General features: G+C 38.7%; 2 protein-coding genes across 3 annotated transcripts; one reads left to right on the top strand and one right to left on the bottom strand.

The window, feature by feature from the left end:
* Nucleotides 1-1,822: 1,822 nt before the first annotated feature.
* LOC311288512 (thialysine N-epsilon-acetyltransferase-like) lies at nt 1,823-18,733 on the bottom strand. Of its 2 annotated transcripts, XM_084405936.1 has the most exons (8): nt 18,504-18,733; nt 11,616-11,678; nt 6,545-6,608; nt 5,981-6,032; nt 5,789-5,872; nt 3,309-3,410; nt 3,196-3,236; nt 1,823-3,058 (listed from the first exon to the last, which is right to left on the bottom strand). In XM_084405936.1, exons 2-8 carry the CDS (start codon nt 11,618-11,620, stop codon nt 2,885-2,887), a joined length of 522 nt encoding a protein of 173 aa, XP_084262062.1. In that variant the 5' UTR covers nt 11,621-11,678; nt 18,504-18,733; the 3' UTR covers nt 1,823-2,884. The 2 variants fall into 2 exon arrangements, with proteins under 2 accessions (XP_084262062.1, XP_084262061.1); XM_084405935.1 differs by lacking the exon at nt 11,616-11,678 and having other exon boundaries at nt 18,504-18,731.
* On the top strand, nt 18,640-24,529 carry LOC311288511 (uncharacterized protein). Its single transcript, XM_084405934.1, has 3 exons — nt 18,640-19,073; nt 21,419-22,108; nt 22,768-24,529. The coding sequence occupies exons 1-3, from the start codon at nt 19,031-19,033 to the stop codon at nt 22,851-22,853; spliced, it is 819 nt and encodes a 272-aa protein (XP_084262060.1). The 5' UTR covers nt 18,640-19,030; the 3' UTR covers nt 22,854-24,529.
* Nucleotides 24,530-24,885: the final 356 nt, after the last annotated feature.

Raw genomic sequence — 24,885 nt, forward strand, 5'->3', positions numbered from 1 at the left:
GATCTTATTGTGTTTAAACAACATATCAGGCTCTATTTCGTATGAAAATACTCCATCACTACATATTTTGGATTCTTTATGTAACCTGAATAAACTCATAAGTGATGTGATATAGTATAGGGCTATAAATGATTAATTATTAAAATATTAGCATGTATTAACTTAAAATGACGTAAATTGTTTGCTTGAGCTGGGTAATCTTTTAATCGTAAATGTTGAATAGGCTATTTCTTAAAATCTGTTGTCATTTTTATGAAAATGTGGTCTCTAAAATGATAAGTAGTGCAGTCTAATCATCGTTTCCAAAAATAAACATCAATAATGTGAAGGTGTGTGTAGTTCTGCTCTCCATTCTCTCTCTCCATAATAAGACATAATAAACAACAGGTTGTTTCCTGGCAATGAGTTTGATTATTATGAGTCAGAAAATTTGCAAATCATAGCCTGCGTCTGATTCACAGATTTTAATGGATTAAACAAAGGAACATATGTACTTCACATTTGTTTTCTCATTTGTTATTAACATTGAAATACTACTTGAATTCCTCAGTGAAGTGCTCTGGAAAAGTCCAAATGTGGTATATCGTTAATCACTTCTCCGGGTGAACACTTGATGTCGCTGTTGGTTAAGGTGTAGAAACTGCAATATGTTGGCGTTTGAGCAGATTAGTAATGCAGTGATCTGCAGGCCAAATGTGAATCCTCCTCTCAGCTACAATTTATCTTATGGTCATTGATTTAAAAGTGAACTTTGATGGCATTAACTCTGTTTATTTTATGATTAGTCGTGCATAGTTTTCTTCAACACTAATCTAGATCACACTGTTTTAAAGGCTTAAAGGAACAGTTCACCCAAAAATGAAAATTCTGTCAATAATTACTCACCCTCGTGTCGTTCCAAACCCGTAAGACTTTTGTACATCTTTGAAACACAAATGAAGATCTTTTTGATAAAATCTGAGAGTTTTCAGTCCCTCCATTGACAGCTACACAACTGACACTTTGACGCTTCAAAAAGTTCATAAAGAGATCGTAAAACTAATTAACAAGAATTGATGGGTCTATTTCAAATTTTCTGAAGAGCTTTATATGATGAAAGTATTGAATTTAACACGCGAACGAACCTCATTGGTTCTTGCTGATGCTCAAACCTGATGCGTAACACAGGAATGAACCTCATTGGTTCTTGCACTTCAAGTGAACATGCTTGAGCTTCAGTTTACCACATCTGATGTGTGCATTGATGAATGTTTATGTGACTAAAAGCCTAAATTCAATCTGTTCAGAAAATTTGGACTAAACCACTCAATTCATATGGATTAGTTTTACGATCTCTTTATGAACTTCAAGCATTAAAGTGTCAGTTGTGTAGGTGTAGCTGTCAATGGAGGGACAGAATTAAAGCTCTCAGCTTTAACATTTGTGTTTCGTAGATGAACAAAAGTCTTGCTGATTTGGAACGACATGAGGGCGAGTAATTAATGGCAGAATTTTCATTTTTGGGTGAACTAACCCTTTAAGGCCCGTTCACACCAAGAACGATAAATTAGCGTCCACACCAGCGCACAGTATATCTGTTTACTCCAAGCGCGTGCTGCAGTTAATTTGCCGTCTACTTGAGCTCTGAAAGCAGGATGAACTCTGATTGGCTGTCAGTTCATCAGCTGGTAAAAAATCGTTCTGAAAGTGATTCCAATGATATTGTTGACTCTATTCTTTTATGTTTAGCTATATCTGTCTATATCTTACCGTCCTTGGTGTGAACGGGCCTTTAGGCAAGTTAAAACCCATGCAACAACAACAACAACAACAACAACAACAAAACGCACAAATGTTCTTTTATTGATGACTGAAAGAACATAATCTACAGTTCATTGGATACAGCAGCTATAGATAAGTGCTACAAAATAACAGTATCTTTCTAGCAGGTCATTAATTTATAGACTGAGGTACTTATGAGTTGTATGTTGTTCATTTTTGTGTTGTATTCAGTAACAGCACGAGATGTTCTTGCCAAAGAACCTTTCACCTTTTGGCAATAAACATAAAAATATCCGTTTTCTAAAAAAATGCACAAAAATCAATTCAGAAAAGCAAAATCCAACCATGCTTCCACTAACCAATAACACAGGATTCATCTTAATTACAATTGTAGTGCATTTCTCTAGTTTTGGTGAGCTTATTCTCTGTTATTATGACTGACAAATGTCTGGTGACAGTTATCAAATGTTAGATGAGTAAAGTGTGTGGCTCATAACTGCGCATGTAAAACGTAAACGGACACATCTACATCTTCTAGGTGGCTGTGACTCTTGTGTACCAATCAATTTTCCATATATTGCAACAGTTTAAGAACATTACTTGTGTGTATTTTCAGATAAGGTGGATTTGTGAGCTAGACTGACTAGATGTTTAAGCAAACACATATTCGAATCAAATGCACAAATAAAATGACACATACATGGCTAAACACTAAAATGGCTATTTAAATAGAACATCTAAAGGTATCCGTACCGACTGTAACAGTTTCACTTCACTTGATAATGTCATAATATGCCCAATACATCCGATTCCCAATAACACAACAGTGCACTTCTGAATCTTTGGTTAGGCCAGACTTCACAATTTAAATGTGTAAAATGAATCGGTCTCACTTGAAATTATAATGCGTGTGCATTTTAACATAAATATGCCGCAGCTGGTGGCTGTTGTTCTCTGTAATGTTTCTCATCTATATAGAAAATTGATTTAGGAGATGAGCATGGTTACGTAATCCATTTTGCCCATTTTAACTGACAGATTACTCTCTTCCTGTGCTTATCAAACAACTTGTTACTTGTGGCGCTGGTCTAGGGTTGACAGGGGAGTCATTGTGCTTCAAGATTTAAAGGTCCCCCTGTGCCAAGTGTTCAAGGGCATCGCCCTCACAGCGCATGCAGTGATAGCCGAGGTCGGAGGTCACATCCCAGCAGCCCTGCTTTAGGTAGAAGTCAAGAGATGACTTGTTCCAGTCCAGCACAGTGAAATTCAGCTGAGTGCAACCAGCAGCCAGACCAAGCTGAGGGTGATCATAAACACCAACATGTCAACTTGTGCACAGTTAACAAACAGTTTTCTCAATCACAACAGATTCAACAGCTTCTTCTGACCGGCTGCACATGCTGAATTTATCTAGTGTAAATAAACTCCCCTCACCTGGGAAACTTTGGCCATCAGAGCCTTGCCAATGCGTTTCCCTGGAAATACGCACAGAAAATCATTAATCGGTTTATGTTACAATAAACAAAAGCATGGTGTTGTTTCCTTACCTCTGAACTCTGGCATCACGTACAGATCCTCCATGTACACAGCCCGACCTTTCCACGAGCTGTACGTGTAGAAGTACAGTGAGTAACCGACCTTGGTATGACCTGTAAAGAGAATCACTCGCTTCTGTCAGCATGATGGCTAAAATAAAAACTAAAACGTTCTTTCATTCGTCCATTTGTCCTGTTGTCGACAGACTTGAGTGTCAGAAAGAAAGTGCATCTGAATACTGTATCTAGTGTAGACAGCGTCAGTAATTATAATGGTTTTGCTTTTGATGTGATGCAATGCTCACATCCAATGTAGGAAACCGCTAGCTGTTAAGCAACTGAACGATAGTGGACGAGGCCTATGGTGCGATGATGTATACGATCATCGATGTTGTGCTCTGGAGGCAGTCATATGTAAATATACACTATATTTCCAAAAGTTTTGGGACCCCTGCCTTCACACACACACATGAACTTTAATGACATCCCATTCTTAATCTGTATGGTTTAACATGGAGCTGGACCACCCTTTGCAGCTATAACAGCTTCAACTCTTCTGGGAAGGCTTTCCACAAGGTTTCGGAGTGTGTTTATGGGAATTTTTGACCATTCTTCTAGAAGCGCATTTGTGAGGTCAGGCACTGACGTTGGACGAGAAGTCGCATTCTCTGTTCTAATTCATCCCAAAGGTGTTCTATCGGGTTGAGGTCAGGACTCTGTGGAAGCCAGTCAAGTTCCTCCGCACAAAACTCGCTCATCCATGTCTTTATGGACCTTGCTTTGTACACTAGTGCGCAGTCATGTTGGAACAGGAAGGGGCCATCCCCAAACCGTTGTCTAAGAGTTCCTTTCACTGACTAAGGGTCCAAGCCAAACAACCCCACACCATAATCCCCCCTCCACCAAACTTTACACTTTGCACAATGCAGTCAGGCAAGTACCATTCTCTATCGCAACCACCAAACCCAGACTCGTCAATCGGATTGCCAGACAGAGAAGCGTGATTGGTCACTCCAGAGAACATGTCTCCACTGCTTTACACCACTACATCCGACGCTTTACATTGCACTTGGTGATGTAAGGCTTGGATGCAGCTGCTCGGCCATGCAAACTCATTCCATGAAGCTCTCTACGCACTGTTCTTGAGCTAATCTGAAGGCCACACAAAGTTTGGAGGTCTGCAGCTATTGACTAATAAGTTGGCGACTTCTGCGCACACTGTGATTTTACGTGGCCTACCACTTCATGGCTGTGTTGCTTTTGTTCCCAATTGCTTCCACTTTGTTATAAATAGGGCTGCACGATTAATCGCAATGAAACCGCACGCAATTTGGCAAAGGCTGCGATTATCTTATGTGCAGCTTGTCAGTGCAGTGCGGCTGATCGGTAGTAGATGCTGCTCCATCTGAACGCCAGAGGGCGCTCTCACGCAGACACACCAAATATGCTCCGCAGCACATCATTCCAGGAGATCCCTATGGGCATCATGGCTGTAGCTGAATAAACAGAAGATTGAAACACTTTGATTGATTAAACATGACTAATAAACGCACGACTGCGTTATTTTGTGTAAGAAGCCACATCATCTCACAGAAGGATGCTCAAATGACGTTATGAAGTGAGTTTGGAGTAAAAGCAGCATGTTATTAAATGTTGTCTTTTGTTGGACAAGAGGTTCATAAATGCTTCTCATGTTTGGAAAGATGTTTGATGCGTGTTGCTTTTTCAAATGCACGTTATAAGTGACTCAAACTCACAGCGCGTTAAGATGGAGCAGCGTTTACAGAGCTGTACATCAATGACAAGCTGCGCGTCAAAAATAATCGCAGCCTTTGCAATTTCAGTTATAATCCCAGTTATAATCCCACTAACAGTTGACATTTATATACATATATTAGATATTTAGTAGTGAGAAAATTTCACAAATGGACTTATTGCACAGGTGGCAACCTATCACTGTACCATGCTTGAAATAACTGAGCTCCTGAGAGCGACCCATCCTTTCACAGATGTTTGTATAAGCAGTCTGCATGCCTAGGGGCTTGATTTTATATAACTGTGGCCATGGAAGTGATTGGAACACCTGAATTCAATGATTTGGAGGATTGTCCCAATACTTTTGGTGTATGAGCCATTTTTATAGCTTTATTTTATAGCTTTAAATAATGGATTTGTTTATAATGAGGAGGATGTTTTAAACCATGAAACTTCTAAGATGTTTTAATGGTACAAAGACCTCTTATTTGTATGTTGTGTCATGACCCCTTGTAGAAAATATATATGTGTAACTCTGGGGAGGTAAAGCAGAGAATAAAATGGCAAACAAGCTTATGTAACATCCATGCACTCAGGCTAGACATGACACACATGCCCAGATTAGATAACAAATGTGTATCCTAATGCAGAGCAACACAGAAGGACAGCAGTTTTTAAGTTTTAATAGGATTGTTGATCAAAGATAAATATTGAATCAGGCAGTTCTTTCTTCTCACCATCCCTGGACTTAAGATGCTCTGGCACTTCAGCAATAATTCCATGGAAAAAAGGGTTTTTGGAGAATCCATCCTGCTCCAGATCTATAGTAAACGTTGTATGATTGGTACCAGCTCCAAACAATCCACAGTATGAATTATTCCAAACAAATCATTGTATTTGTATTGAAGAGATGTGACAATCATACCTACCTCTTTGAGTAATCTTGATCTGGTCTGAAACTTTCTCATACTCTGCCAGTTCCTAGTTAAAAGGATTCGACAATACAAACAGTTTATGGCTTGATTTGCTGGGCCAATTTTCACTATTCTGACATCAGCAAAGTGCATCATTATTTTATGTATTTATTTATTAATAATGAGGTATATTTAATCCATGACGTGACAGTGGCCTGCTTATTGCAGGCCTGCATCATCGTTAGTATGACGTCATTCAGATCCACCATTCAAAACGCACAACAGTCGCGGCTGACAGGTGAAGGATACTGCACGTTCCCGAGCATTTCAAATGCCGCCCACTTCGCTCGACGACAGGAAAGTGTCAGATTACAGAGTGTCAAGTAAATGTGGCTTACTGTAAACCAGCCATCAGTACTTATGCCATTATACGCACGTTACACGTTAAACAACGGAGGAAGGAGGATAATGAAAGACTGCGCATGCTGTCGGTGACGCGGAAGATGAGTGTTCCAATTCTTTAAGTTCTAAAATCGTCAGAAATAGACGCACGTATGACACGCGGGTCTTTCGACTCACCATAATCATCCGCGAGATATCCTTACAGTCCTCGAGTGTGGCGGCCCGGATTGTGAAGTCCATCCTGTGTTCAACAATAATAACACACTGAGCAAAAAATCTGAGTGTCTGTCAACGTGGAATATTATGAAACGGAAGAGATGTGTTTATGTTGCTCTGACTATCACGCGGCACTTTAGAGACGGAACTGCTGAAACAGCGCCATCTGCATGTATAATAATATGGTCCTGTCATCATCACTATTGTCCATTTATACAATTATTGTTGTAAATAAACCGTTAAACATATTATCAGGCACTTATTATTAGATATAGATATAGATATATGCACGTCATTGCTTGAAGGATTGTTCCACAGAAACATTTCTTCTGTACAGTATATTCAAAGCTGACTCATGACAGCTGGTTTAAAGTCCCCATGAAATCAGAATTTAGGTTTTTGGCTTTTAGTATGAATATGTTAGCCTTACTGTTATCTATAAGCTAGTGTGTCCAAAAAAAAAAAGAGACAAAATTCGCATTTAGAAGAGGTAAGCATTCAAAACTTACAGTCTCTCATTCCCAAAATCAATTATTTTGATGACATCACTCTGCACTTCAGAATCTCATCAGATTTTTTGTCCAATCAAATGCTCTCTAGAAGCTGAAGCTCCACCCCCTATATTATAAATAGACGCTGAAGCAGTGGCTAAAATCGGTCGCTTGTTCACACATTTACTATTTTCTACATGGTGAATGGCACATATAGTGCACTAAGTAGGGGATAGGGAACAATTCAGACGGTGTAAATATGCTTTTCATTGGGAGTCTGGTTTCTCGTTAGTATCACATGAACCGCCACAGCGCACACACAAACATATCGGCCCCATTTGAATTCTGCAGAAAATGCTATATTTTAAAGCAATATGGAGGAGATCATGAGAAAATTGCGGCTTTACTGAGCTCATTGGCTCTAGTCGAGCTGTGATATAAACGCTATTGGCTTTTATTTTTTAAATGGGAGGAGCTGTTCAATAGGTCCCGCCCTCTCTTCCTGTTTCACCGTAAATTACGTCAACACACTGAACAATGTTTCAAGGCTCATCAGTGAGCTTTTAACAGTTACTTTCATTATTAGGCTACTAGTAATACCACCATTTACTGTGTGGTTTAATTATTAGCTTGAACTGATGCAGTGACCAAACTATTTCTCCCTCACACATTCTTTCATGAATCATTCAAATATGACACATATTCAACTAATATTAAAGCTGGAATAACCTTGAACAAAACATAAGGAAAGGAGAACATTTTTTTTTTTCTTCTTGAGTACAAGTCTTCCAAATGTACGTCAGTTGGTCAACATTCATTAAGATAGACTTATCTGGTATGACCTATTGTTTATTTCAAATGTAATTAATACAGTATATCTGATGTGAAACTGCATGTAAACTCAAATGCCTTTCATTCTCAGTTTATTTCTAACCCTATACTGTAAATAAAGTATAGACTATGTATTATGTGACTGAACAGTTTATATAACAACATACATATATCTATAAAATATCCAAAAGTGCATAGAATCATAGTGACTTTTACAATAGTGTTTAGATTGCATAATGTAACCAGCTCATAATATGATTGAGCTTTTTCATTCATTATTGCATTAGCTCATTAAATGTAAGGACTGCAATCAATAGGACCACACATTCCACACCACAAAGTCGCTGTTCAACTCAGTGGTGTAAACTGTATTTTCAGAGTTTGTATATATGCTGCTAAATATAGATTCGTTGGCTCAGCTCAGGCATTACTCGGACAGGGTGGGGATGCTTTCATTTGAACAGTTATATTCAGATTTCGCTCTCAGAAACTGGCCTCGTGCCACTCAAAACAGGTCCAGTGTTGAAGTAATGGGCGCTGCTGACTGAACCGTTGTCTGAGGCTGACTAACGCAAGCGAGGGGGAAAAGCTGCCGTTTTCCATCAGCGACTCATGATCTTTAGATGATGACGTCACGCCTGTGCATGACCGCGCGCTTCTGTCCGTTCAACGGGATGAGCGCGCGTGGGTTTCTGACGGAAACAGCTAATTTTGTGTGTATATATATAGGCTATACACAATTAGCTCATATATATATATATATATATATATATATATATATTATTATTAAACTTTATTGCAGACACAGGTCCATAAACACATCATACAATACAAAAAAGAAATACAAAATATACATACATTTTTTTTCCATATTAGCCTATAGGATATACAGGCTATTGCACCAATGTCGTCTTAATCTAGAAGTGTATCCTTAACAGCTTTTCAGAGGACTGACTAGGGCTTCAATTATATGGTTCACTGACTTGCCCAGGCGACACATAAAACTAAACATCAATCGTCTTAAAAGTGCATCCCAGGTTGGCACTCTAATAGACACAAACAAATGACTGGCACTATGCCACCTAGGAACACGAAGCAGCGACCGCATTGCATCATTGTATGCTACCTTGAGCCTCTGCATAGGCCTACTCTTTTTCTTATAGTTAGACCACAATTGAGCAGTATAGGGGTGTGATGTAAGTTCTAAACAGAGAGCACTTCACAGAGTCAGAGCACATAGAAAACCTCCTAATAAGCATATGTATATATATATATATATATATATATATACACACACATACTCAATACATATATCATTGAGTATGCTGAATGGACAGTACCAGACAAAATGGGCTACGTGTTAAATCTAATTAGGTACCACATTACGTCGACACATTTCTAACGTTTTAATAGCTTTTGTTTTTAAATTACAGTTAAATAATTGGCCACTAGGGTGGTCCTTATTTTTAAAGTCTCCAATTGTCATGCTCTTAACCCTTCAAATTGCTCCTTTATATAAGAAAATACAGCATGCCAATTTGTATGGCAGTAACATAATAATTACTGGTAGCTCAATAGCTTTAAACTTTCTGAGATTTTGATGATTTTCGTAAAAACAGATCATTTGAATTGGTATTGTACCTGGCTAGTAAAATTCCAAAAGAATCTCCCTAAAAACATCTAATGCACCATATATTCCTAAATATGTATTTTAGATACATATCTCAGTTTACTGATTGTAGAAACTAAATCCAAATTAATCCATCCATGACCCGTTTTAGCAGATTTACCTTTCCTGGTGGAATCAATACATATTTCTATTGATGATCACCTTGGTTATTGTTTGGGTTTAGAGCACATTTTTTGGTTAAAATTTTTTACATTACGTTCCTTGAAATTGACCCGGAACTTTGGCCGAATCAAGCAGATTATCAGGAGGCACAGGCAACCATACATGCAATGAAAGTAGTCGAGAGAGGAGTGTCTCTGATTGAAGAATACAATGGCTATCTCACACACTCTGAAGAACAATTGCAGTTTCGCCTTCATGTGGTGGAAGATCACCGACGGATCTATCCAGACTGCAAAGTCAACACTGGCTGCTGAGCATCAGAAATGAGGGATTGTTGAAAACTTTGTGCTTTTTTGAGATTGTTGTCATTGTTGTCATGTCAGTGTGGCTCTGATTTCAATAAAATGTAGTTCATTTGCAGCAACTTTTAATATTACTTCACTTGCATATCACAATAACGCCGCACAGCTTAACATAGGCAATCTTCCACAAGATTGAGCTACCTCTAAATATAATTTTTTTTGTCAACATTTTTGCATATTTCTAATTTTGAAGTTAAAAGGAACAGTTTAAGAGGTTAAGACACTAACATTTTGCAAAAAAAAGAAAAAGAAATTGGACTTGATAAGGACCACCCTATTGGCCACGTTTTTTAAACACAAGTTGCGAGTTGCTTAAGGACTACGTTTGTCTGATTCGTCAACTCACGTGGTGCGTTCAAGCCCTCCTGGGAAGTTCGTATTTACCAGTTGGGAAATCGTGTTTACCAAGTTCAGCTGGTCATGTCACTTTTGTCGGAGCAAGATGGCGGCCTTCCTTCTCTTTTACCACACAAAAAAATAAAAAATAAAAATTCCAATAATGTGTAGGTATCAGGTATTGCTTTTTTATGTTTTTAATACATTTATGAAGCCACTGTAAACTTTGTTACATATTTTTATATTGTTTTATTACAATGCTATCATATTTTGTGCAGCCAATTTGCTTATTTTGTTTAAATAAAAAAGTCAGAGAATGTCACTGCTAAATTCCTATTAAAAATTATGTTTCTCACTGACATAGCCCCAACTCCTAAAGATCAGGGATCAAAGGAAATCCTGAGCTTCCCACTAGTATTTACGACTTTGTGGTGGCATTCATGTGCGTCCAACTCGTAAATACAATCTCTCCGACATGACTTGAACACATCAACATTCTTGTGTATAGTTGAAGTCTTTAGTACGGAGCCCCTAAAGAGACATGGTGAAAAAAAAGAAAAAGAGATGGGATTTTTCCCGTTTTTTGCGTTCCCCCGAGAAACTTTGCGTTCACTAAAGCATTGACATTATTTTTCCTCCCATCTCATATTTTTTTCCACCACCACGTCCCCTTTGGAGCTCCATATTTAGGAACTAATGTGCAAATTGTGAAAAAAGCAAACCAGCAGCTTCAAAATACACATTTGGGGTATAACTGAGTGTAATTAATAAACAAAACATAAGACTCTCTTCAAGTAATGTTAAGACTTATCACTTCCTCATAAATCCATAGTAAATTTCAGAAACTTATGGTTAGGATTGAAACCCATGACTGGAAAAAGTTCATTCTCTTCTGGGTTTTAGGACTACACACTGAACATCTAAATTTGTGCCCGAAATGTCAAGGACAACACTGACGTAAAGAGGACCTGTGAGTGATCAACAGATGTAGGAAAATGTTGAAGGTGTGGCGACATGAAAGAGAAAAAAATAGATGCAACTCTTTTCTTTACGCCACATGGTGCCCCGGCATATAGGCTCATTAGTACCAGTACAGCGCCAAGAACCATTATATAACTGACATTAACACTTCTAACTACAGCGCTTAGAAAACACATGCATTCATGGAAAAATAACGGCTCTGACGTCACAACCAGTAGCCTAAGTCCTTTTATACACACCTCATAAAGAGCACCAGATGGAAAAACAGAGGCTCAGTCACTCTTCACATAGGATGCAAGAACCTTTATGTAGAATGGAAAGAAATTGAGGATTTTTAACAGTCAGTGCAAACAATGTAAATGTACACTAAATGCAAAATGTAAACAGTGCACAAATAACAACTGTCTACACCCAAAATAACATCATCTGAAGGTCTGCTCGCAGCCTACATACTATATAATGCATTCTCCTCTTAGTCCTGTGCTGGGCAGGAAACATCTTCCTTTCCTGTTTAGTCTATGACGTGATGGCAGTCTTTTTCTGCTACTATACTAGTATCTTTTTTTTTTGGCTGCTTTCATTAGTTTAAATGATTAAACATGCTTAAATAAACATGCTTAAAACATTTATTAAAAAATAAAATAAAATCAAGAGCCAATTTAATTAAAATACGTAATAATAATAATAAAATAATATTTTCAAACTGGCCTCCAGGGACCCCTCGAGGGAAGTGTTGGTCCGTGGAGAAGTTTAGGGAAAAACAGTGCAATAAATAAAATGTAAAAAAAAAATATATATATATATATGTAATAAAAAAAATATATATATAAATAAAAAAAAATTAAATTTATTATCATACTAAATAAATACTTTGACTAAAAAAATTTAAAAAAAGATTTAAATAAAACAATTAATATTACATCAAACAGTACAGTACTGAGTATAAAAACATATAACAGAAACAAAACTAAACTCAGAAACTTAATATTTTGCATCTTTAATTAATTGTTCACACTCCAGTATAAACTGGGTCTTTATACATAATATATAGGGTATAAATAAAATAAAATATTTATACTTAAATACTAGGACTGTAGAATCGATTGAAAACCCCTGACATTCATGTAAAATCACCACTAGCTGGACAGTATTAGAGTTGAATTGCATTTTGTCAAATAAGCACAATTAACCAAGTTATTTAATAGGCTGTTGTCTTCTGTTTGTTTTATATATATTTATAGATCAGATAAAAAAGGGAAATGAGCTCATAATCTAGCTAGCTGATGCAACTGAGCCGCAAGAGAATTCAAGAGTGAGGAAAAGGGGGAAAAAACCTGTTATTCAGGACTAACGTCCCTCTTTTCCATATTAGGAGAAGAACAACTGTTTGTCATCGCTGCCGTATCTGAGTGAAGAAACAAACGTTGGCCGGCAGCGTCCAGACGCATTAGTCATGTGACACACAGTGACTCGTGCTGGTCGTGTCGGGCCGTCCAGCGCAAGACTTAATATTTCGTTAGACATTAACCGTTTCAGTCAGTGAGTGAGCCATTCAGAAATGTTTGATTTTTCCTCATCTAAACCTTATTTGATCATGGACTCTTGTCCACACTAAACTGACCTCCGCGCAGTGTTCTTGAGCAGAAATAGCTGCTCTTCAGAGTGTGTTTGCAGCCAAAACAAACATGTACATTTTCTAGTACATGTGTTATTTACACATCCAGAAGACTATGAGTAGAGGCACTCATGGACAGTGCGCACACACACACACACACACACACCTACTCACGCCAACAAGAAAGAACATTGAGGGAATTATTTGGGATAGTGTGAGTGCTGTAGTGTGTTAGCACTGCTAGCTATGCACCGTTTAAGAACTTTTCTAAAATTGAGGCCTATTATTTGACTGATTGTTTCACAGTGTTATTCAAGTTGAATGACCATATTTTTAACAGAATGACCATGGGTAGATGACAACAATGTACTAAAAACAGAAAAGATTTCCCTTAGATTTTCCCTTTTTAGATACACATGCACATGATGTCACCATTTCTCACTATGATAATAGTGTCATTTTCAAAAGGCCCCAAAAAGGCCGTTGTTGTGTAAATGAATGGCCAAAACTCATATAAAAAAAAATTATGAATTGAATTATATATATATATATATATTGAAACTAAATGTTTAGTTAAAAATAATTCTAAGTTTATATTAATTGGCATTGACAACATTTGTGTCCTTTACGTTTTCTTATCATTCCTATACCATGTATTTTAGTAATAGTTATAAAATAAAATGAAACAAAACAAAACATTCATCTAACAGGTAAACAAGGCATTGAACATGAGTGAAAACCATATGGGTAAAAGAGAGCATTTGAATGTATAAAAAGCAATAACTTTGCGCAACATACAATCCCATATATAAAAAAGATAAACAAGAAGCTCATGCTTAGAATATTACGTTTCTGCATGTGTTACTGCACGTGTGAAGTGTTGTACTATTAGTCAGATAAATCTAGCAAGGTATTTGTCATGTTTGATTAAAAAGGAAGACTCATCTAATTAAGAAGTATATTGGGAAATTAGATTGACGCTGTCCCAATGTTAAAACTCCATACATGCAGGTTTCGTTGTGAACTCAAAGCGTGTTACGTGGGAGATGCTGTATAAATTGTCGCAACTAATCTAATAATGCTGTTTATGGCTCGCTCGCCTAAACTAAATTTAGCACCAGTGCTTTGTCAGAGGTCACACATAAATATTCAGCGCGCAGCTGTCTCTGAATCTGCTACGGCAGACAAAGTCCAGTACTAATAAATGTCTCTGTGTTTTAAACTAAAACATCCAACATTTCTTAACCCCAACTCTCAGTCTTATTTTAAAGCCCTTTGAAAAAAGTGATTTATAACTTCACTAAAAATAATGTACATTAAAGGGTTAGTTCACCCAAAAATGAAAGTTCTGTCAGTAATTACTCACCCTCATGTTGTTCCAACCGCGTAAGACCTTCGTTCATCTTCGGAACACAAATTAAGATATTTTTGATGAAATCTGAGCCATGTCTCACTCCTCCGTAGGCTTCTATGTGACCGAAACTTGCTGGCCCAGAAAAGTTATTAAAGAGATCGATAATATAGTCCAAGTGACTACAGTGGCTCAATCTTAAGTATATCAAGCGACGAGAATACTTTTTGTGCGCAAAAACAAACAAAAATAACGACTTTATTCCACTTTTCATTTCCTTCTCTCTGGGCCTCGTAGTGTTTTTGCGCTGAGCGTCTGTGTTGCACGTCATCACACATCACACACATGACCGGCGTCGGCCAATAGTGAGCCTACGTGGTGACGTGTAACACAGACGCGCTGCGCAAAAACACTACGCGAACCAACTAGAGGTCCAGAGAGAAGGAAATGAATAGTGGAATAAAGTCGTTATTTTTGTTTGTTTTTGCGCACAAAAAGTATTCTCGTCGCTTGATATACTTAAGATTGAGCCACTGGAGTCACTTGGACTATATTAACGATCTCTTTAATAACTTTTCTGGGCCAGCAAGTTTCGGTCACATAGAAGCCTATGGAGGAGTGAGACATGGCTCAGATTTCATCAAAAATATCTTAATTTGTGTTCCGAAGATGAACGAAGGTCTTACGCGGTTGGAACAACATGAGGGTGAGTAATTACTGACAGAACTTTCATTTTTGGGTGAACTAACCCTTTAACTGTTAGAAGCATATTAGGAGTCTTTCCATATCAAATACCACAAGCGTAAATGATGTCTCTCACTGTTGCATTTGAATCATATTTGTAATTGTAATTATTTGTTATTGACCTCATTATGAATCAGCATCATGACTCTACACCATGCAGAAGAATGTATTTGTGCATGTTAATAAACAAGCACTGTGAAACTCAAGACGTTCATGTAAAACTGGTTAAACCACTTCAACTTAAGCATAGCAAACTTAAGTATCAAAACACCCTTAAGCCCCATTCACACCAAAATAACTATAATGATAACGTTTCGCTAACATAACCTCGGTTCCTGAGATACCTGGAACGAGAATTATAGTTAGACTTTAAAGTTTGTCCAGTAAGACGGGCTCGGGTCGAGGGGCGAAGCCCGCCACCAGAAGTACGACCCCAGAGTTTGGGGATTGGCTAGGCAGACAATATCCGTGCCTGAAGAGCAGGAACGTCCAGGTGGTAAAACCTGGCAAAGTTTGATGGCAAGGACCAGCCAACCACCGCACAGATGTCAGCAATGGACACTCCGCTAGACCAATCTCAAGAGGAGGCCATTCCCCTGATGGAGTGGGCCCTTACTCCTACAGTATAGGGCACTGCAAACTCAAGGAGCTCAGTGGACGGGAGAGCAGAGAGCCTTATAACTTGTGCTCTGAAGGGCGTGGAAAGCACCTTAGGCACACAGCCTCCTCTCGGTATAAGGACGACTTTACTGTCATTAGGCCCAAACTTGAGGCAAGATGCGTCCCCTGAAAGTGCCTGCAAGTCACGAACTTGCTTGACCGATGCCAAAGCAGAAAGGCGGTCTTTAGCAAAAGAGGGTGAAGGCTGGTTGTTGTGAGCGGCTCGAACGGGGGCCTTGAATTGCCTTCGGGATTGTGGACCGGCCCCTTTGAGAAAACAAACGCAGGTGGAGGAGTGATAACTTTCTTTTAATTAATCTGTTTGAGATCTAATTAATGCCAGATTTTTTTGCTATAAATGATTGACATGGCTTTTGAGGACTAAATGTAATTTTCTCAGTTATTTTGCTTTTTTGCTAGAGCATGTACGCACATGCGCACTCTTCAAAATCAGTGCTTTAAATCTCTTGATATACTGTAGTATGTGTTAAATAAGTGATGTAAATTACATTTGTATGTATTCGAAATAAAATATATAAGTTGTACTGAATGTCAGCTAGCTTATTTTGCTCAAAATAAGGATTTATTAAGTCCACGTCATGCAAACAAGAACCTACTAGCCACAGGTCAAGAGCTGTCGTTCCAACCACACAACTTGAAAATGTTCCCTATTTAGAGCAGGCACTGTCTACTTTTTGAGATTTTCTTGTTTTTGTTGGAAAGCTTTAGTTGAGGTCTGTGAGATAAGATATGGAGGTTTTCAGAAAGTGGGTGGTTGCTCTGATTACTAAGATGTTGAGTTGAGGAAAGAAAGCAGCAAACACTTTTTATGTTTTGCTTTCTTGAAGTTCTCAGGCTCCACAAATAGCAACCCCACCCCTAAAAATAACAACACAACTTAATGGACATTAGATTAAGATCAAAGATATAGCCAAAAAGATCACAGATAAGACAGTTTTATCCACAAATGGTTGTATTTCTTTTTATACAGCAGTGTTTCTATTGCATTTATATATCATTTTTGCACGTATGATGCCCTACTTGTTCATGTCAATTTGCCATCCTACTGGCAAAAACATGAAGTGGTTTACGTCAAAAGATTTACCCGTGACAATTGTTCAGTCATTCCTGCTTTGGCACCATGCAATGAACCTGGCACACTGTTTTTCATGTTGGGTTTACATGAAAGACAGTGTGTTTGTACTGAATGTGTTGGACTCATTATGCATTCGGTGTGTGTGTGTGTGTGTGTTTGTGTTGTTGGGGAGGGGGGGTTGTGGCGTCATTGGCAGATGTATAATAGCACTGCTGTGCTACCAAAGGTACTTTGGTGGGTGTGTCTCCCAAGCCTCCCATTTGCTGATTACACAGGGGCTCAGTGTTCCTTTCAGTGTTCAGTCTAAACACATGGCATGAATTAACTCAATTCACGTTCACGTTCACCTACTCTACTGAAAAACCCAGAAAACTATTAAAACACATAAAAATGTTTAAATCTTCTAAAATATAAGACATCCAATCTTCGTTAATTGTGGACTCTATTTCACTTTTTATCAGAGATTCACTATTTAGGAGACAAGATTCCCAATTTCACAAAACCAGGCTGGTGGAAATTCAATAATGTGCAGTGGAATAGAAAGAGATAAACAGATAAAATGAAATCATACGTTACAATCAAACAATATAAGTACAGTATAAACACATCACTGACAGAACGATGCATAACTAGCAGTGCAGTAGAGAGGAGTACAAACAAATTACAGCCAATTTGCTAAATGGTGTGTAGCAATATGAGGGGGGGCTGCACAGTGTGAAGGCTTTGGTTGCAATGGGAAAGATGCTGTTAAGGGACGTATACTGTATAGTAATATAATTCCAGAAAAAGTTCACCCCTCTCTGAGGTTAAGTATCTTGCTCTGACACAACAGCAATAGATAGCATATCAAATTCTGCAGGTGATGCATCATCTCCATTTGAGAGTAAACAAGCAACCTTGGTATTGATGGCCCATGATCATTAACATTTCAGTTACTCACCCCACTAATTAACACTTTGAAGGTTGTTTGCTATGCATTGGTGTTAATTTGCTAAATTAATTTGAGTCTCATTTGCTTCAAATGTCTATACTTTCACATTTTGTGCAATCTTTGTGGGTCCATAAAAAGTTAAACTAGGGGCCGTTTACACGACACGGTTTAAAAACTAAAAACAGAAAACTTTTTGTTTTGGCCGTTCATTTATACGACAACTTTGGAGATTCAAAGTGCAAGTTTTTGAATATGATACCATTATCATCTCTGTGTAAACGACAAAAACGCAAATTTGTGAAAACGGTGAAGCATATATTACATGTTCAGTCTTTAGGCGGCGTAGTGTTTCTTTACAACGTGACATCGCCAACTACTGGCCAGCCAAGCATACAGCGTTTTTAGTTTTGGTGGATCTGTTAATGGGATCTTCTTGTATATATTTTAAAACAAGTCACCTAACACTCCCTAGTTTCCACAGCTTGTAAGCTGTATAATAAAGAGTCAAATACAGGCCTTTAAATTTAAATTTGACCTTAAATTTAAAAGATAATACTAATTAAGCTACACACTGAATGTTTTATCATTCATTTATATTTTATATACACCTCTACCACCTATCACCTGTATGTGCAGGTAAGCACACACCAGTCAAAAAGTGCAAAAGTACTAAATATCGTCACACAAACACATGCAGGTGTAGTGTTCCCTAATCAGTCAGTGTACTTACAGCAAGTTCGTCATATTTCGATGTTATCTGTTCTTGAGCATTTACATATTCATTTTCTCACTCCACCAAACCAAAAGTTAAATGGTCGTTGTCCCTGGTGAATCTTATTTTTGGGTACATCGCTGACGTTTTCTTCAGGGCTGAACTTTGCTCACACACCCTCCTCCTCATACAGTTCTTCCAGCACTCGTTAACTCCGTCTCCTCGTGGTTGCCTCACATCTTCCTTGCGGCGCGGAGGCGTTCCCACGCCGCTCAAATACAGCGCAGCGACGCGCGCCTGAATCACTCGGTTTGTCAGAGCGCGCAGAGTGAGGTAAGCAGAGCCGCGCGGCCCACGCCAGGAGAACATGCGTTTGCCTCGTTTCATATCCAATCCCGACATTGTAAAAGAGCGCGTTGGTTTCATTGTATTATGAAGCGTCCCTACCGCTACAATTTCGATTTGAGCGAAAAACGGTTTACGAGGTGACAAAAAAGTACGAGGTTTGGACGTCTACTTGCCATTCAGTTGTTTGCGGAGGACGCATGATTTATCTGTGCCGGACCAAAAGCGAAGAGTGCATGAAAGGTGAGTCTTTTACTGAATTGTATGTGGGAATGCAGTGTAGCCTACACAGTTTAAGATACTTTATTTGTGCGCATGAGGTTTTTTTGTTCTGTCATCCTTATAGTAATACATTAGTTTAAGATGGTCTTTCAGCCTAAACCGATGAAAAGTGGCAACTGGTCTCATCCATTTTTTTCTTTAGTTGACCATTTTTTATTTGTCTTCATGCAGTAGCCTAATGGATGTCTGTCAGACTCAGTTCAACAATTACTATTACATTTTATAATTTTTTTACCTGATCAGAACCAACCACAGTAAAACCAGGCTGGAAGAAGTGTAAGCAATTTTTGGGGCAGTTTTTTCCACCCCATAGTAGGTCAGCGATATATCAGCATTGGCATCCATAATAAAAAAAAACAACATAGTGATTCAACCACTATGAAGTAATTGCACTGATTTGTAATAGGCTCATCAACTCTTCAAGGCTTGTGGATGACCACAGACTAAAGTTCAATTCAGACTTTTAAAGTCAGTTAAAGCTGAGTTTTTCCTTCATGTTGACCACAGCATGTTTAAAAAAAGCTTATCTCTATTATTAGCTGCAACTAGAGGATAACAATCAGAATGACTTTACATGTACGTCTACTGTATTTGACTATGAACGTCCTTATGTGAGTACATCTGAGTGTCTCTTGACAACAAATGAGGCAACATCACAGACAAATGTTATATAATTATTCAAATGTAGCGGAAAAAAAAAGCCATTTCAGACATCGGTCACTAATCTCATTCTGGGTCAGATGTTTACAAAGGTTGGCTAACTGAGAGGTCATTTCCTTACAGGTGTGTGTACTGTATGTGTCTTGTTCCCTCTAGATCAAATCAGTCTAGGTTATTTTGTGTTGGCATTCCTTACATGACACCATTGTCTTTGGGACAAGAAATATTTTGAAGTTGGCGGGATGTCGTCTAAAGCTGTTTCCTGTAGAAAGTTTCTCTTCAATAGGCATCAGGGCTAAAAACAGTTGGACGTCTGAGTGGTGACCAACATCAGAAGCCTCTGGGAATGCTCAAATAATGGGCCAGGAAAAAGACAGCAGAAAAAAAAAAAAAGTGCAGCACAATGGTATCGGCCACATGGCCAACACAATGTGGGAATAAAAGTGAGGTTTGTTTTCTGGAGCACAAGACAATGAAAAAAAAAAAAAAAACAGCTTCAAGTGTTACATAATTTCTGCAATGTGGAACTTCAACACCCGTCCATGCATTTGGACTTGACCCAATGAGGCCCTCAAGGGTTTTGTTAAAGTACATGTTTGAAATGGGTGGTGTGCATGTTTCTACATACTAAGTATATACTTATGGGACATGCTTGAGCTTGGTCATCAGTTTCTTGGTCAGACACTTGGGATGCATGATATATATTGGTACCATATTGATTATCAGCCAATATTAGAAATGTATTCATCGTTATCGGACCGTATTTAGATATTTAATTATTTGTATGCTCATTTCCTCTATTTTTACATTTAGATTACATGTGCTATGAATTAACGCTAAAATTATTCTTTAAAAACACACATGTGTGAAATGACACTTAAATGTAATCTTTAGCCAATCTCTAAATGAATATTTATTGAATGTTCTGATGCCTAAACTCACTTTTAGGTTGTATTTATACATTTTAATGTTGGTCATTTTGCAGTTATCAGCCATAAGGTAAAATAATTAGTGGCTTATCAGTTTTGGGCAGTTTTTTTTATTTTTATTTGTCCTTCCCTACTCATCTAAACATGAACAAAATCGTATTAAGCCCCTTCAACATTGTGTGAAGCTGCTAAATTGAAGTGGAAAGTACTTCTCGATGCCCACCACACACACAAACACACACACACACAGGTTCATTAACGTCCTTTTTCCAGCAAAGTGTCTCGGATGACTCACTGACGTTATTCCACTCTTGCTAGACGCAAATGTGGCTCCTGTGCTGCATGCAGGAGGACACAATGCACATGTGTGTGTTAATGCTTGACTGAAACTGATCCTATCCTGAGATCATTGGTGTGGGTTTATTTGTGACCATTTTTCCATGAAAAGCTCACAGATAGTTGCAGTCTGATTGCAACATAAGAACACAATGTTCTGGGTCATTTTTATACTTAAACATGTATAACGTGTGGCTAAACGTATAAATGAAGTGGAAAAACCTGGTAATGAAAAGTAACACTTAGTCCACACTTGAGTAAATATCTCTTTTGGGTAAAGAAATTTCAATTTCAATCATACCTGCATTGTTTAAAGTGTTTTCCAGTTGTGTTTTGATTTGATGAGTGTGACAGTTTCATTCTCTTCCTCCTCTGTTTCAGATCTCAAGGCTATACTCTGCTGCGCCACACTGGGAGGCTTACTGGATAAGCAGGAGAAGGATCCCTGTGACTCCAAAAAAGCTCCACTTTTATCTTCTCCCACGATGGCTCTGGCCTCTTTCCATCTGATGCAAACTCTAAAGAACTCACCGGCGGCTCTGCGTCGGCGATTCCGTCGGGACCGTACGGAGAGCCTCTCTCATGGCGATCCCCTCTTCAAGGTGCACTACCTCGGCACCAAAAAGATCTTCTCCCTGGACTTAGAACAGGCGGAGGAAGCCATCGATCGACTGCTAGACGGGGCCCCCGGGAAGCTTTCGAAAGACCATGCCCTGGTAGTGCGGCCCCGATACGTTGAAGTTAAAGAACTGAGCACCGGAAGGCAGCTCACTAAGACTTACTTGCAGGACATCGCGTACTGCGCCTCGCACACGGCCAGACCCAATGTGTTTCTGTACATCTGCAGGCAGCCCGGTCAGCAACTGCAATGCAGAGTGTTCTGGTGCAGTCGGGCAGAAAGGGCGAAGGACATGACCGCCTGCCTAGCGAGGTCGTTTCAGCGAGCGCTCAATGACTGGCAGGGTGGATGCGCCACCTTGCCGCAGGGGGACGGGATCACTAAAGAGCCGGAGATGCCCGGTACGCCCACAGCACCCAGAGGGTCAACATTGCCAGCCAGTTTGGGAAAAGGTGAGTTGAAGAGGGACAAAGTGAAGACTGATGAGTGCAAGATCCCTGTAGCTCACATGTGCCACTGTCCTGCAGAGTTGTGGCTCCAACCAGCTCCGAAACGCCTTCCTGGAAGTTTCTAACAATCCTGAAAAACTTGAATTGCTGGTTCAGGAGTGTTTAATTATGGTTGGAGCTAAACTCTGCAGGACAGTGGCTCTCCAGGAACTGAGTATGTAGCTCAAACAGCATGGTGCTAGCAATGCCAATGTCATGGGTTCAATTCCCAGGGAATGCATGAACTGATCAAATGTGTACCTTGAATACAGTGCAAGTTGCTTGGGATGGAAGCATCTGCCAAATGCATTAATGTTAATGAGTGCAATGAGGAATGTAAGCACTGGAACAGGGGTTCTCTTCTCAACTCTGACCCTTGAAATCAATTTTCCAGAGGTTTTGCTCTAACCCTGATCAAACTCGCCTGCCTGCAGCTTTCTAGTAATCCCGAAGACCTTGATTCGCTTGTTCAGGTGTGTTTGATTAGGTTTGGAGCAGGACAGTGGATCTCGAGAGCCAGAGTTGAGAACGTCTGCACTAGAATCTTGTAAAATTCTAATTTCCTCAATGTTCTTTTTGGTTTCCATTTCAAAGTTGTAACTGTATTTTGTTTTGTGTTGCAGTCCGTTGGAAGAAGAGGGGGTCGGTGTCCCACAGTCCTCTCCGTGCCATCACCAGAAGAGGTTCTGCCAGCGACAACTGGCATTGAGAGTCCCTGTCACACCCTGGAGCTTAATTTTGTGATGCCTGGGAATTTCCACAATTGAATGTGAGGAAAAGGACAACCACACCTACAACTGGTGGAACTTTTGAGCTTTGATAGAGTTTGCAGCTCAAGCTTGTGCCGAGTCTGTGTCTGAACAGCCAACACATTTGAGGTTACCGATTTACCAAAGTGATAAACTATAGGTTTCCAGAGATAATTATTTGTGGTTTAGGAAGTTGATGGATTCAGTCATTTTATCTCTGTTTGAGTTGGACTAAGAGACAAAAACCAAAGCTGTTCATCTGCACTGAACTGGTATCTAGTTTAAAAACCGTGTATGTATCGCAGGGTTGAGTGTTTTTAGTCAGTCTCCTCCTCTGTGTACATGTCTGGGTAGTTTGTTAATGTGACTGATGAGCAAAGAGACCGTTTTTGTTTGTATTAGAGGTATGAAGAGAGGATCCGTGTGGAAAGAGGGTGGATGCATTATGGTAAACAGTAGCACGATCAGAACGTCAGCGTTTTTAAAAGTGTTTCTATCCCAAATGCACAATGGAAGTAATGCTTTTTATGGTAAAGACAATCAGCTTTTTATCCTACAGTACTGTATGCTTCCAAATGCTCTTTGTCATATGGCCAAATCTCAACACATTGTTACTAATGATATTGAATTCATATCCTCTATGTGAACATCATTCATGGTGAATTATTTACTGCATATTTACTTGACATCAGGACAAACTAGACAATCAGGACTGGTTGTAATTTGGCATTGGAAAGACGGAGGTACTGAGATTTTTGTTTCTGGTGGTCTTGTCTTATAGCCATATCATGCTTTGCCAGGTTCTACCTCAGTTTGCCATTTTTATTCATAGCTTGAGTCATTCAAGCTTTGAACTTGAAGCGTAGGTTCTAATTCCCAACAGATAATGAAGTGTAGATGTACTGGTATTACTCTGAAAATGAGAAGTGTTCTCTCTATGCACCTGCATTCCAGCAGTTTTTGAGACCATAATCCCCCTTTTTCTTTTTTTTTTTTTCTCTGTAACTGCAAGTTTTTACAACATCAGCCCATTTTTCTTAAAAAAGGAACAAAAGCCAACTGTCTCCAGGCAACCGCTTATGACATCAGAATGCTGACTGATTCAAAGGTATGTTTGCATAGAGCGTCATGTCCTTGAAAAAGCCGCATCGTTGCACTGCAGTTACATGCAGTTGTGAAGCACAGGGAAGCATTTTTAAGTGGCCTGGTTGCACAAGTATTTTAAACAAGGACATTCTGCTTCGTATGACTGGAATAATCAAGTTTTCCTAGTTCAAAGATTGTCTAGCACTTTCCTTCACACAGTTACATTATGCTTACTGAGAATTGCATCATATATCACAGTAGTAGGCTATACAGTCAGTGCCTCATGGTATTAAACATTGTGCCTGATGCGTTAGGGCAATTACGTCAAAGGATTTTTTTTTCTTCCCTGTTTTATCCATATGGATTTTATTTAAAGTTATATTAAACCATATCTGGCACTACAAAGACTTCAGGTCTGTTGTTGGATCTGTTCTGTCTGCTTTATGAGGTGTTTAATGTTCTATGAATGTTCTTGTACCTTATTTTAAAACTATTCGCGTGTACCTATTTAAATATATTTTATGGAATATTAAACTTTTTATACATGAAACATTTGTGTCTTGTATTCTATTCACTTATTAAACAGACAAAAGACTCTTTAAAAATAAAGGTTCTTTATTGGCATTGATGGTTACATGAAGAACCTTTAACATCCATGGAACCTTTTCATTGCACAGAAGGCTCTTAATAGTGGGAACAAGTGTGAAGAATTGACATCGCTGCGAAAATCACCTTTTGGAACCTATATTTTTAACACTTTACCCGCCAGCATTTTTTGCCAGCCACCGCCAGTTTTTTTTTGTGTGTGATCATTTTCACAAAAATGTCATTGCTCCCAGAATATTTTGTTGTATGAATATCTGAACATGCAATATATCAAAAGAAAGAACAGCCTCTACTCTAGTA

This window comes from Rutilus rutilus, assembly GCF_951802725.1.
Source record: "Rutilus rutilus genome assembly, chromosome: 3".
NCBI classification, from domain to species: Eukaryota; Metazoa; Chordata; class Actinopteri; order Cypriniformes; family Leuciscidae; genus Rutilus; species Rutilus rutilus.

Bases quoted from the DNA above. Each gene is read 5' to 3' on its own strand.
- LOC311288512 (XM_084405935.1), bottom strand. The intron at 3,237-3,308 runs GTAAGGAAACAA...GCGTATTTCCAG, and splicing joins CGTGATGCCAGAGTTCAGAG to GGAAACGCATTGGCAAGGCT. The intron at 3,059-3,195 runs GTGAGGGGAGTT...GATCACCCTCAG, and splicing joins TGATGGCCAAAGTTTCCCAG to CTTGGTCTGGCTGCTGGTTG.
- LOC311288511 (XM_084405934.1), top strand. From the start codon at position 19,031: ATGATTTATCTGTGCCGGACCAAAAGCGAAGAGTGCATGAAAG. The intron at 19,074-21,418 runs GTGAGTCTTTTA...CCTCTGTTTCAG, and splicing joins AAGCGAAGAGTGCATGAAAG to ATCTCAAGGCTATACTCTGC. The intron at 22,109-22,767 runs GTGAGTTGAAGA...TTTGTGTTGCAG, and splicing joins GCCAGCCAGTTTGGGAAAAG to TCCGTTGGAAGAAGAGGGGG.